The sequence below is a fragment of the Phyllostomus hastatus genome, unplaced genomic scaffold (assembly GCF_019186645.2).
Source record: "Phyllostomus hastatus isolate PE091 unplaced genomic scaffold, TTU_PhHast_1.1 phas_contig_1, whole genome shotgun sequence".
Classification (NCBI taxonomy): Eukaryota; Metazoa; Chordata; class Mammalia; order Chiroptera; family Phyllostomidae; genus Phyllostomus; species Phyllostomus hastatus.
In genome coordinates, this window is record NW_025333498.1 from 5,151,352 (window position 1) to 5,166,541 (window position 15,190).

At 35.5% G+C, this 15,190-nt stretch overlaps 1 protein-coding gene and 1 pseudogene across 1 annotated transcript in view; one reads left to right on the top strand and one right to left on the bottom strand.

The window, feature by feature from the left end:
• Nucleotides 1–15,190, bottom strand: part of ANKAR (ankyrin and armadillo repeat containing) — a 60,890-nt gene that overhangs the window by 20,037 nt on the left and 25,663 nt on the right. The window contains exons 11-14 of the mRNA XM_045831928.1: nucleotides 12,064–12,232; nucleotides 2,130–2,371; nucleotides 1,806–1,959; nucleotides 1,557–1,718 (exon numbers count right to left, since the gene is read on the bottom strand). Of these exons, the coding sequence (XP_045687884.1) occupies nucleotides 1,557–1,718; nucleotides 1,806–1,959; nucleotides 2,130–2,371; nucleotides 12,064–12,232 (727 nt within the window). The remainder of the gene's footprint in view (nucleotides 1–1,556; nucleotides 1,719–1,805; nucleotides 1,960–2,129; nucleotides 2,372–12,063; nucleotides 12,233–15,190) is intronic.
• LOC123806499 lies at nucleotides 7,243–8,132 on the top strand (annotated as a pseudogene).

Sequence of the window (15,190 nt, forward strand, 5' to 3'; positions counted from 1 at the left end):
GGAACTATTATACACTGCTGGTAGGAATGCCAAGTGATAACACTACTTTGAAAAAGTCTGGCAGTGTCTTTAGAAATCAAACATACATCTACCATGTGACCCAGAAATCCTACTCTTAGGTATTTGCCCCAGAGAAATGAAAACATGTCTACTCAGGACTTATACATAAATGCTCATAACAGCTTTATTTACAATATCGAGAAACAAAACAATCTAAATGTCCACTAATGAGTGCATTGATAAACAAATACTAGTATATTGATATGTACCAGTCATGGTTTTCCAGGGAAATAGAACCAACAGGATATGTATGAATGTATGTATGTATGTAATGTTGTATGTATGTATGTATCAAATAAGGCATGAAATTAACCATCATACCGTATAGTGGAATATTACTCAGCATGAAAAAGAAGTGAACTATGACATGCACAATAATATGGATGAGTAACAAAATAATTATGCTGAGTGAAGGAAGTAAAAAGAGTACATCTGATTAATTTCATTTATGTAAAATTCTAGAAAATGCAAATTAAACTACAGTAATAGAAAATAGATCAGTGGTTATCTGGAGATGGGATTGCAAAGAGGGAGGGATTATAGAGGGACACAATAAAATCTTTTGGGGTTATGATTATATTCATTTATTTGATTGCAATGGTGTCACAGCTGAATGCCTATGTCAAAGCTCATCAAAGTGAACATTTAAATCATGTATTTTATCCTACTACCTATTTTAAATATTTTATTGTATGTCAATTATATTTCAATAAAACATAAAAGAACCCATACCTAAAAAACTCTAGACATGCAAAGGAGCAGGAAAATATGATTCATAATTAGGAAAAAATTAAGCAATAGAAAGAGACCCAGAAATGACAGAGATACTGGAACTAGATACAGGGATGATAAAACAGTTATTTTATATTTTTTATTTTTTTATTTTAAAGTTTCATTTATATTTTATTAAATTTTTAGGTTGACTTTGGTTCAGATGGTCATATAGGTTTCAGGTGTACATTTCTATGATACATGATCTGTATATTACACTGTGTGCCAACCACCCAAAGTCAAATCATCTTCTGCCACCATATATATGGCCTCCTTTACTGCCCTTCCACCCCCTTCCCTCTGGTAGCTACCATGCTGTTGTGTGTCTGTGTCTATGAGTTATTTTATATCCTACATAAAATACTTTAAATATGCTGCATTTGTCAAGAATGTACAAGCAAGCATGAATTTGATGGGAGATAAAAAGGAAGGTGTGTGTATGTGTGTAACCAGTCTAAGCTGTTGAGTTTGAAAACAAGCTATTTCTTCTGTACTTCTACTGGAGGACCTCTTGTCTAGGAAAATGTGGACAGCAAAACTGATATAAAAATCTGAATTATACCACTTTTACTCATTAAAGTCTTGCAGAAATAAAAATTATATCTGTAAATTTAATTTAATTAAGTATTAAACCATATTTAATATGGTTGAGGTCTCTAACAGTGGAGATAGAGGGGTATGGGAAGTATCTTGATAATTAAAAAATTGGGAATAAATTTACAAACCAATACACATTGATCCCACTGCTCTGATGACACTCAGAAGTGTGCCTTCAGCAAGTTTACTAATCCTTAGTAAGCGAATCAGTGGTGCAATTCCATTCCCTTCACATATTTGATTTTGATGTATCCTGCTGTCCTTACTTAGAGCTATGACTGCTTCACCTCCTGGTTTAAAAAACAAAACAAAACAAGAAACATGTCTGATTTCCAGTGTTCCACATTGTGTAGATTTATACACAGAAAATAACTTACCAACATACTGCATTTTAGCTGATGGCGACAAAAGCATATTTATTATGAAGTTGTATCCAATTTGTTCTGCCATATACTTTTGTTGTTTCAGTGTTTGTCCTGCCAAGGCCCAAAGTGCTACAGCTCCTTGTTCCTTAACATCTATTTGAAATGCCTATTTTAAAACATATTTCACTCATTTAATGAACATTTATTAATACTGTAGGCATATCTGTTTTATAAAATGTTTATTCTAGAATAGGTTTTAGTTTTATTTTTATTGAACTGAATTCAATATCAAATACTTTGTCTAAGAAAAAGGACAAGTAATCACAAAATTCCTACCTTGAGAAGTTTTAAAAGATATTTACTTAATGAATTTTCCAGAAAAGCTCTTTGTATAGAAGGGTTGTAACTTGCCAGTGATTCCACAGCCATCGCACCCTTCACTTGGACGCTCAGATGTTTCCCTTTAAAAAGAGCCACCAGAGGTGGAATGGCTCCTTCCATAGCCATAGCATTCTGAACATCCCTATTGTCACGTGCAACCTCGGCTATTGTAGCAGAAGACGCAGCCTTTAACATATCTTCAAATGAATTCAAGAACCAGTTAAAGAAATCTTTTAAAATGTAAGAATATAAAAACACAACACATCTTTGTTTCTCACTTTATAAAATCAAATTCAGAGTTTTTAGAAAATTTAGAAAATAAAAATAGAGAAAATAAAACTGTCCACATTCTTACCACCCAAACACAAACATTTCATTTAAGCCCATCTACTATTTTTATGAGTATATATACAATTTTAGATAGTATTAAAGACATTTAATACAGTTGTACAAGAAATACAATGTCTGCATTTTAATTTATCAATATAACATTTTCCTATGCTTTATAAACATCAGTGTCTTTTAAATATTCCATCAATAGGTATATCACATTTCCTTAGTAACTTATAATTTATCTTTATTTTTAAACTACAGTTTACATTCAATATTATTTTGTATTATTTTCAGGTGTACAGTGAAATTGGTAGACAATCGTATACTTTAAAATATGGTCCTCTGATATTTCAAGTACACACCTGCTACCATAATAATTATTATGATATTATTGACTATATTCCCTATGCTTTACATCCCCAGGGCTATTTTGTGACTACCAATTTGTACTTCTTAATTCCTTCATCTTTTTCACTCAGCCCTCCAAACTCCCTCCCCTCTGAAAACCATCAGTCTGATTTATATATCTATTAAGTCTGCTTCTATTTTGTTTGTTCATTTATTTTGCTCTTTAGATTCCACATGTAAGTGAAATCATATGGTCTCTGTCTTTCTCTAACTTATTTAACTTAGCATTATACCCTCTAGGTCCATCCATGCTGTCACAAATGGTAAGGTTTTATTTTTTATGTCCAAGTAATATTCCATTATACTTTTTTAATGCACTCTTCTATTGATGGGTGCTTAGGTTGTTTCCATATCTTGGCTATCATAAATAACACTGCAGTGGATATACAGGTACATATATTCTTTCCAAGTAGTATGTTGGGTTTTTTTGGGTATATATCCAGAAGTGGAATTGCTGGGTCATAAGGCAGATCAATTTTTAATTTTTTGAGGAAATTCCATACTGTTTTCCACAGTGGCCGCACCAGTCTGCATTCCCAATAGCAGTATACAAGGGTTCCCTTATCTCCACATCCTAGCCAACATATTTTTGTTAATTTATTGATGACAGACATTCTGACAGGTGTGAGGTGATATCTCATTGTGGTTTAAATTTGCATTTCTCTGGTAATTTATGACTGTGAGCACCTTTTCATGTCTATTGGTCATCTGTATGTCCTCTTTGGAGAGAAGTATATTCAGGTCCTCTGCCCATTTTCTAATTGGATGTTTGGTTTTTCTGGTGTTGAGTTATATTAGTTCTTTATAAATTTTGCATATTAACCCCTTACAAGATATGTCATTGGTGCATATATTCTCCCATTCAGTAGATTGTGTTTTCATTTTGTTAATGGTTTCCTTTGCTGTGCAAAACGTTTTTAGTTTGATGTAGTCTCATTTGTTTATTTTTTCTTTTGTTTCCCTTGCCTGCGGAGACATATTATAAAAACATTGCTAAGAAAAATATCCAAGATTTCACTGCTCATGTTTTCTTCTAGGAGTTTTATGGTTTCAAGTCTAACATTTAAGTTTTTAATCCATTTTGAATTTACTCTTGTATACGATGTAAGAAAGTCTAGTTTCATTTTTTTTGCATGTATCTGACCAATATTTCCAAAATGATTTATTTAATAGACTGCATTTACTGCATTGTATATTTTATGTATTAATTGACCATAAAGGCATGGGTTTATTTCTGGCTCTCCTTCTGTTCCATTGATCTATATGTCTGTTTTTATGCCAGTACTGTGCTGGTTTGATTACGCTGGCCTTGTAGTATAGTTTGATATCAGGTGCTGTGATACCTTTGATGTTTTTCTTCTTTCTCCAGATTGCTGTGGCTACTGGGGGTCTTTTGTGGTTCCATATAAATTTTTAGATTATTTGTTCTGATCCTGTGAAAAACACCATTGGTATTTAGACAGAAATTGCATTAAATCTACAGATTGCTTTAGGTAGTACTGGCATTTTAATTAGGTTAATTCTTCCTGTCCATGAGCACAGTGCATACTTATAGTAATGTGTATCTTCTTCAATTTCTCTCACCAGTGTCTTGTAATTCTCTAAGTACAGGTCTTTTACATCTTTGGTTAAATTTATTCTGAGGTATTTTTGATGCAATTGTAAACAGGATTGTTTTCTTAGTTTCCCTTTATGATAGTTCACTATTGGTGTATAAAGATGCAACCAATTTCTGAATATGTATTTTTGTATCCTACTACTGTACTGAATTCATTTATCAATTCCAGTAGTTTTTTAGTAAAATCTTTAGGATTCTCTATGTACAGTACTATGTCCTCTGCAAATAAAGAGAGTTTACTTCTTCCTTTCCAATATGAATGCCTTTTATTTTTTCTTGTCTCATTGCTGTGGCTAGGACTTCCAGTACTATGGTGAATGAAAATGGTGAAAGTAGACATCCTTGTCTTGTTCCTGATCTTAAAGGAAACACTTATAGTTTTTCCTTGTTGAATATGATGCTAGCTGTGGATTCATCATATATGGCCTTTATTATGTTGAGGTATGTTCCCTCTATTCCCACTTTGCTGAGAGTTTCTTTTTTATCATAAATAGGTGCTAGATGTTGTCAAATGCTTTTTCTGCATCTATTGATATGATCATACAATTTTTATCCTTCATTTTTTTATCTGGTGTATCATGTTCATTGATGTGTGAATATTGTACCAACCTTGCATCCCAGGAATAAATGCCACTTGACTATGGTGTATGATCTTTTTAATGTATTGCTGAATTTGGTTTGCTAATATTTTGTTAAGGATTTTTGCATTTATGTCCATCAGGGATATTGGCCTATAATTTTCTTTCTTTGTGGTCTCTTTATCTGGTTTTAGAATTAGAATAATGCTCACCTTGTAAAATGAGTTTGGGAGTATTCCCTTCTCTTGAATTTTTTGGAATACTTTGAAAAGGATAGGTGTTAGTTGTGTTTTGACTATTTGATAAAATTCACCTGTGAAGCCATCCAGTCCAGGACTTTTGTTTGTTGGGAGGCTTTTTTTTAAAATACTGCTTCCATTTCATTAGTTGTATTGATCTGTTCAGACCTTCTGTTTCTTCTTAATTAAGTTTTGGAAGATTACATGTTTCTATGAATATATCAATTTCTTCCAGATTGTCCAATATGTTGGCATGTAGTTGTTTGTAATATTTTTAATAATCCTTTGTATTTCTGTGGTATCAGCTATTACTTCTCTTTCATTTCTGATTTTACTTATTTGAGTCCTCTCCCTTTTTTTCTTGATTTCTCTGGTTCAAGTTTTGTCAATCTTGTGTATCTTTTCAAAGAACCAGCTCTTGGTTTCATTGATATTTTGTACTGATTTTTTTTACTCTGTTTTGTTTATTTCCATTCTGATCTCTATTATTTCCCTTCTTCCTTCTACTTGATTTGGGCTTTGTTGTTGTCATATTTTTAGTTGTTTTAACTGTAAAGTTAAATTGTTTATTTGACATTTTCCTTGCTCCTTGAGGGAGGTCTATATTGCTATGAGTTTCTCTCTTAAAACTGCTTTTGTTCTGTCCCATAGATTTTAGGTTATTGTGTTTTCATTTTCATTTATCTCAAGGTATCCTTTGATTTCTTCATTGATCTCATTGTTAGCCCATTGATTGTGTAGCAACTTATTAGCCTCCATGCATTTGTGTGTTTTATAGTTTTTTGTTCTTGCAGTTGATTTCTAGTTTTATAACATTGTAGTTGGAGAAGTTGCTTGATATGATTTCAATCTTCTTAAATTTATTGAGACTTGTTTTGTGTCCCAACTTATGGTCTATCCTAGAGAATGTTCCATGTGCACTTGAAAAGAATGTACTGATGCTTTGAGGTGAAATGCTCTGAAAATATTGGTTAAATCCATCTGGTCTAAGTGTGCCATTTAAGGTCACTGTTTCTTCATTGGTTTTTTGGGGGCTTGGAAATTCTATCCATTGATGTCAATGGGATGTTAAAATCCCCTACTGTGACTTTATTACTGTCAATCTCTCCTTTATGTATATGAAGATTTGCTTTATATATTTCAGTGTTCCTTGCTGGATGCGTACGTATTTACAAGGGTTATAGATCCTGGTTGGATTGATCCATTTATCATTATGTAATGTTCTTTGTCTTTTATTGTAGCCTTTGTTTTAAAATCTATTTTTTCAGATATAAGTATTACTACCCCAGCTTTTTTTAAAAGTTCCATTTGCATAACGTCTTTTTCAATCCCTCTACTTTCAGTTTCTGTGTATGTTTTGGTCTGAGGTGGATCTCATGTAGACAGCATATATATGGGTCTTGTTTCCTTATCCATTAAGCTATTTTATGTGTTTTGATTAGGGCATTTGATTCTCCTTTACCTTTAAAATAATTATTGATAGGTAAATGTTTTATTGCCATTTTATTATGCATATCAATGTTCCTTTTTTTCTTTATTCTTCTTTTAAAAAATCCCTTTAAAATTTCTCACAATATTGGTTTGGTGGTGTTGAACTCCTTTAGTAGTTTGTTTGTTTGGTCTGAGAAGCTCTTTATTTCTCCATTTTTAAAGACAGCCTTGCTGGGTAAAGTAAACTTGGTTGTAGGTCCTTGCTTTTCATTACATTGAATATTTTTTGCCAATCCTTTCTGGTTTGAAATTTGTCTTTTGAGAAATTAGCTGAAAATATTATGGGGGCTTCCTTATAAGTAACTAACTTTTCCTTGCTGTTTTTAAGTCTTTCTTTAGAGTGGCTGCTGGAAAGAGGCATAAGGAAACAATTTCCAGGCCTGCTGCATCTAGCCTGAAGTATGAGAAAAAAATTAGTAGAAATTCTGTGGGCTGGAGGGCACTGCGATTGGCCAAAATGGGAAGGACTGGGTTCTTCTCTCTTTCACAAAGAGCTAGTGGGACTGGCTAAGGTCAAGTCTTTTTCCATCTGTCATCAAACACTAACCACTCATTCTTCTAAGAAAACCCACAAGTGTAATTTTTGTGAGAAAATGTTTCACTGAAAAGATCACCTGAAGAATCACCTACATACACATGACCTAACAAAGAGATGTTTAAGTATGAAGAATGTGGCAAGAACTATAACACCAAGCTGGAGTTCAAACGTCACATGGCTTTGCATGCTGCAACAAGTGGTGACCTCACTTGCAAGGTCTGTTTGTAGACTTTTGAAAGCACAGGAGTGCTGCTGGAGCACCTTAAACCTCATGCAGGGAGGTCATCTGGTGGGATTAAAGAAAAAAAGCACCAGTGGGAGCATTGTGACCACTGATTCTACACCCAGAAAGATGTTCATAGACATATGGTGGTGCACACTGGAAGAAAGGGCTTCCTCTGTCAGTACTGTACAGAGATTTGGCCCAAAGGATCACCTGACTTGACATATGAAGTGTCACAATCATGAACTTCTGAAGGTCCAAACAGAACCAGAGGATTTTCTGGATCCATTTACCTGTAATGTTTCTGTGCCTATAAAAGACGAGCTCTTTCCAGTGATGTCCTTACCTTCTAGTGAACTTATCAAAGCCATTCACAAAGACTTTGCAGGTCAAACCCCTATAACACTCCATTTCAGTCCATGCAGAGCTCCAGATCTGCCCACCGGATGATCACAACTTTCCCTTTGGGAGTGACATGCCCAATAGATATGGATGCTGTTCGTCCTTCTCACCACCTTTCCTTCACATAAGGAACTCATATGACTCAACACCAGGAAGACAAAGAATCCAATTAAAATATGGGCAAAGGGCCTGAATAGGAATTTCTCCAAGGAGGACATACAGATGGCCCATAGACAAATGAAAAGATGATCAGCATCACTAGCCATCAGAGAGATGTAACTTAAAACCACAATGAGATACCAGTCCTCACTGGTCAGAATGGCCATTGTTAATGGCCATTAAGCAAAAGGTGCTAGCAAGGATATGAACAGGGAGCCCTAGTGCACTGTTGGTGGGAATGAAGACTGGTATAGCCACTGTGGAAAGCAGTATGAAATGTCCTCAAAAAATTAAAAATGGAACTTTTGACCCAGAAATTCCACTGCTGGGAATATACCCTAGGAAGCCCCAAACACCAATTCAGAGGAACCTATGCACCCCAATGTTCACAGTAGCACTATTTTCAATAGCCAAGTGCTAGAAAGAGCCTAAGTGCTCATCAGTAAATAAGTGGATCAAAAAACTGTGGTACATTTATACAATGGAATACTATGCAGCAGAAAGAAAGAAGGAACAACTCCTTTTGCAATAGTATGGATGGAACTGGAGAATATTTTGCTAAGTGAAATAAGCCAGTTGGTGAACGACAAATACCGTAAGATCTCACTTATAAGAGGAATCTAATGAACAAAATAAGCTAATTAACAAAATACAACCAGAGATATGGAAACATGAACAGACTGACAGAAGCCAAAGAGTAGTGGGAAGGGCAATAATGGTGGAAAGAAGGGGAAGGGACTAGTCAAAGAACATGTATGAATAACCCATGGACATGAACAACAGTGTGGGGATTATCTGCAGGGGGGTGGGGGGAGGATAGGCAGAGGAGCTCAAAGGGAGAAAAATTGGAACAATATAATAAAATAACAATTAAAAAAAAGATTCTTTGTCTTTAACCTTTGCCATTTGAATTATGTGGGCCTCTTTGGGTTCATCTTCTTTAAGACTCTCTCTGTTCCTAAACTTGTGTGTCTTTTTCCTTCACCAGTTTTAGGGAAGTTTTCAGTCATTTCTTCAAATAAGTTCTCAATCCCTTGCTCTCTCTTCTTGTTCTGGAACCCCTGTGATGTGGATGTTGGCATGCTTCATGTTGTCACAGAGGTGTCTTCAACTCTCCTCATTTAAAAAAAATTATTTTTATTTTTTTGCTACCTTGTTTTTCAAATCTCTGATGTGATGCTCTTCTTTATCTATCTGGTCCTCATTCCTTCTAGTGTATTCTTCATTTCAGATATTCTTCATTTCTGACTGGTTCCTTCTTATGGTTTCTGTGTTCTTTGTATGCTTACTGACAGTCTCATTGTTGAAGTTCTCACTAAGTTCCTTGAGCATCCTTATAACCATTGTTTTGAACACTGTATCTGGTAGATTACCTCCAGTTTCTTTAGTGTTTTTTTCTGGGGTTTTCTTCTTTCATTTGCAGCATGTTTCTTTGTCTCCCTCTTTTATTTGCCTCTCTCTATTTGTTTTTGTATATTAGGTAGGTCTGTTATGTTTCCAAGTCTTGGTAGGGTGGCCTTATGTAGTAGGTATCTGGGGGGTACAGTGGTACAGTTGCCGTGCTCATCTGATATACATGCTCCAGGAATATCCCTGTGTGGATAATGTGAGCCCTCCTGTTATAGTTCAGTCTTGATTGCTGTTGGCCTGTCCATAGGTGGGGTTGGCCCTTGGGTTAGCTAACTCTGAGATGTGACACTGCCCACTGTGTACAGGGTGATATGTGGGGGCTGACCCCACAAAGCAGAATGTGGGACCACAGGTTCTGGTGCCTTCCAAGATTTCCCTTTGTGTGTGCTGCTCTTGGCACTAATAAGACCATGCTTTGATATGGTCTGAATCCTGCCACTGGGTGTGTTGGCTCTGGGGCCTCTCGGGAGGGACTCTGTTGCAGATCAATGTCAGATGCTGCCTGTGACCACCCCTGGGCTACTTGTAAGGAACTGCAGAGCGATCCACAGTTGGTGACTGCTTCTTCTGGGCCTGGGTACATATGGGAGGGCCCAAGCCACATTCTGAGGCCAGCTTCCACTAGTACCAATCCTGGGCCAGGTCAGCAAAAGGCCAAAGGCACTCTGAGATCTGCCTTCACCTGCCAGTTGCCTGTTATGCTCAGCCATTGAAAGAGCCTCTGGTGGTACATGAGTTGTGTGAGGCAGGTTCTGAGTCTCCAGGTAGGGGCAAGCAGTGTCACCAGGCTGATAGAGATTCAAACTCAGTGTCATTGTTGGCTGGGTCTGAGGCCACTCAGCACTTGTCTTATCTGAAACCTAAATGAAAGTAATTTATCTAGTACTGTTAATCTATATTATCTCCTCAGACCAAGGAAGATAAAAAATTAATTTTTCTCTTTATGTTTACTATTTAGAAGTGCTACCTTTATAATTTTCATGATTTAACAAATAATTGTCTAGGACACAGGTGGCAAACACAAGGCCTGAGGGCTGGATCCCGCCCTCCACCTTGTTTTATCCAGCCTGGCACCTTGTTTCCACCCGGCAGCAGTGCTGAGCTCCTTGCCCCTAGTTAAGGAGTAGTTACATTGATACAGTCCTAAAATTACATTCGGCCCTTTGAAGGCAACTGTGAGGCTGACGTGGCCCCTGGTGAGAATGAGTTTGACACCCCTGGTCTAAGATGTTCATTGGTTTATTAAATTGTAGCAGATCACAAAGGAATTTTATTAATTTTAATTTATTTTTAACCATTCTGAACCACTCTAAAAATGTCATGCATTCAGGTTAAATGGCCCCAAAGTAGATTCACAGCAGTTTCTTGAGACTATGGGTTTATTACCGTCTCCTAAGTTTTAACCTCTGTCTCTAGAGGTTTTTCTGAGTTTGGTTTGTTTTAGGCATATGGTTCACCCATTTTTATCTATTTGCTTCATATTTTTCCACATATGTATGTGTATACGCAAATGTTTCCATTTGTTCAATGCTTCTGATTTCATCTTTTTTATGACACGCAATTGTCCTGCTCTGCATTAGTAATGAAGATTTATATGACACTACCATGGAAATTCAAGCATGTAACAGAAATCATACAAAGGGTTTTTAACTCCAAACTACCTGAGCATAACTTGAAGAGCACCTTCTCCATCTCAGAATGACTATTAACACATTTTCACTGCAGAAATGTTTATATGTACTCATTACCTTCTAAAATCTGAAAACTTTAGGATTATGATCCCAAGAACTTTAGGTAAAGATTACCTTCACTACTGGGCTTCTTTCACCCAGCTCTTAAAATTGGATTTCTTCAACCTTCTCTTTTTGGTCTGCTGCTTTTTTTCCACACAGCAAACTCTCTTTAAGCAATCTTATTTCTCCTAAGAACTTTGTTATGTTTATAATCTATTCTTCCCACTTCTCTATCCAAATCCCTGACCCCTCCTCTGAACTTTAAAGCTCATATTATTGGGGTGATTGTGGTTCTAAAAAGACAGCCCACTTCCTTTAGAATGTCTATCTAAGTAGACACTAGAATCAAATAGAGATAAAAGTTTGAGCCATATTGCTGGAAAGCTTGTTTTGAGATAAAGTGCCAAAAAGAATCTAAACCATACATTTTTAATGACTCATTCTTCAAACTGAGAAATTATAGAACTCATTATTTCTTTCACAGGAGGAATGAATAATAACATTCTTGAGTGGGAGGTGGAAGTAGGAATTTCTACCTTTGGACCCATGCAGAAATATGGGGTAAGAAAAAGAAAGGTTTCCCTCTCACTCCCTTAATTTTATAAACCCAGCAGTTTAAATTCAGGTGTTCTATATCTTTGGGTTATATTACACATGTCTAGATCCATTCTAAGACAATCCAAGACAAGTCCAAACCTGTGTTTGCGTTACTTAATAATATATCTGCTTATTTAAAAATGCATAAATAGAGGCTCACCTGAATCAGAATTCAGAAAGTCGATGAGATATTTGATGCCTTTATGGTCTCTCACTGCTCTTTGATTGCTCTCATTTCCCATACATAATACCCGTATACAGCTCATTACATTTACTAGCACATTTTCTATGTCTAACTTTAAGAGATTTACCAGAGCTGGGATTCCATTCTAAAAATAAACAAAAAGTTTAACTACAGTTAAATTTATTTGCGATGGATGCAATCTCTATTTAGAATTACAAGGGTACGATCTTGCTGCAAACACCAGTTCATTTAGGATAGGACATCTCTCCATAAACAAATGTCTACTGATATGAGCCATAAAGCGCCAGTTAATACAACTTTGAGAATATTATACACTGTAGTATTAGGGTAAATATTCTATAAATATATTTTAAAATAGCCTCCTTTATGCCAAAATAAATTGATGCTCCAAGTTCACTGTAACATTTAATAAATATATTTATTTTATATTATATACAACTATATTTTATTATATGTTTAATATATTATAAATATACTATATTTATATTATGTTTATATTTATATAAATTACACATCATTATTTATATTATATTTATTATATATTATAATATATTAAACATATAATAAAAAGTAAAGCAAGTGAGTAAGATCAATTGAGAACAGTGTCCATTTGGAAATATTTGCCATTGTAGATGCACTCATTATTGGTAATTTTATTTGGGCAACAAATTATTTTTAAATGTGAGTATAATTTCCTAATATTAAATGGCATAAAGATGGAATTTCTCCCTACTAATAGAAATAATGCAAGAGTATTAAGGAAGATAAAAAATGGAAATGTAACCCCATCTTCAGTAAAGCTAGGAGACAGCTGCAATGTAAACCATAATAAATGTGAATGTGTTGTCCACAGGGAGAGCTCTCCCATGGCCACTGGCCACAGAAAATGCTGGCAGAGGACAGTTTTCCAAAACGGGTGGCTCTACCTTGAGGGGCAGAAAAAGAAACACATATTCCCCCTATCTGGGACAATGGCAATGAGGATGCAGCATGGCAGCATGCGCTTTTCTGCACCAGTACAGCATAACGTTTCAAAAATCAAGGAAGGCAAGGAGCATACCAACAAATATGTTTGGGAAAAGTAGTCTGTGGGGGAGGTAAAAAGGAAAAAATACTCTCACTTTGTGGAGGAAATAAAATTGACATTGTAAGCTACTACCCACCAGTCTTTGCTGGCTAGGGAGAAGTAAGGTCGACAGGACCCACGCACACAACCCTATTCCCTGAGTCATATTCTTGATAGACTATCACATGGGTCTGGGCCCTTTCCCACATATACTTCCTGCAAGTAGTTGAGCTGGAAAAAAACTAATTCAGAGATGAGTAATAATCATAAAAGAACCAGGATAGGATCTATCCAAATATGAGGAAAAAAACAGGAAAACTTTGTGACAGATAAAGAATGCACTTCAGAAAAATATTGCCACAAAGTAGATAAAATTATTACTAAATGGTATATTATTATCAATGAAAAAATGATAAGGCAATCACCTCTATGAAACAAGAGTACACAGGAAACACCCCAGAGCTCAGGGAAAATATTGTGGAGATGGAGAAGATAAAACAAGAGCTGGAAAAACTCGGGAAAGATGTGGGGAGATCTAAAAGCTAAATTTCTATCCACACAAAAATGAAGCTAAAAACATAGCAAGGGACAAGGAGAATAGGACTGACAAAAAAAGAAAAATGAAATAATAAATGGAAAAGGACTAGAGAGGAAATGATAGCTATGTTAGACAAGAAAAGATGATACAGTTCATGAACAGTTGGTGTTTCTAAATGGAAGTGGTCAGCTATTTCAGTGATCAATAAATTCAATGGTCAATTTTTGGCTTTCATCTTACAACAGCATTTAACACTATTAATCATTCCCTCCTCTTTGAAACACTTTCTTCATTAGGCTGATAGAACAATAGATTCTTGATATTTCTCCTACCTCAATGGCTATTACTTCATAGTCTCATTTGCAATCCCTCCAGATCTTACAACTTTCCCACAGAGAATATGATCACTTCTCATCATTACCACTATTAACACCTGGTTCAAGACACTATCATCTGTCACCTGAATTATTACAATAGCTTCTTAGTCTTGCTGCATCTCCACTTGCTTACCCATTGTGATAGAGATAGAATGATGTAAACTTCTGCACGGAACTTCCAGACTTCCTCAGAGTAAAAGCCCAAGTGTCTGACAGGTGCCCACATGGCTCTTCATGATGTGGTCCACAATTACCCAGCCAAGATTGTCTGCCATTTCTCCTCAGCTACTTTTGCTGTCTGGCTATTCCTTGAGCATGGCAGGCACACTCCCACTTCATTTACTTTGGCCCTGTTTCCTCTGACTAGAATGGTCTTTCTAACAGAAAAACATGTCACACCCCCCATCTACTTAGGTCTATGCTCAAATGCCAAATTCTTAGTCCAGTGTTTTTCAACAAGCTTCCCCTGTCCTCTTTCCCTGCTTTATTTTCCTCCTTAACTCTTATTCCTAACTAACATAAAATACTATATATTTGGCTCAGTTGCTTTGTTTATTGTCTTGTTACCCTCAACTAGAATAAAAGCTCCATGAATGCTGGGATTTCATCTGTTTTATTCACTGCTATAACCCCAGCATCTAAAATACTATCTGCCATATAATAAACTCTCAAAAATTACTTGTATGAATGAACTGAAAGACTACTATAGAGATGTAGTATTTAAAGATATAAATTCAAGAAAACATTCCAAAAATAAAAGATGAATGTACATGTTGAAATATTATACCAAGTCCCAGGAAAAATAGGTAACTAACATTGATATATAAGTCCTATATTTTAAAGATGAAGAAAGCACTGATTATATAGAAGATTTAAAAATAATAACAAAATATGACAGAATGAAGATTAAACATGTTACATCAACAAAAAAATGTTAATGAATTGTATACTTAATAAAAAGTAAATGACAAAATAAAAATTAAATATACTTCATACAGAGGACACATTTATCCTAACTTTGGGTGGCTCTCAGAATCACTGAAGATTATAAGGTCTAAATTAATAAGACTGAGTAGCTCTGAAGGTGGGCCTGGGGGTTTC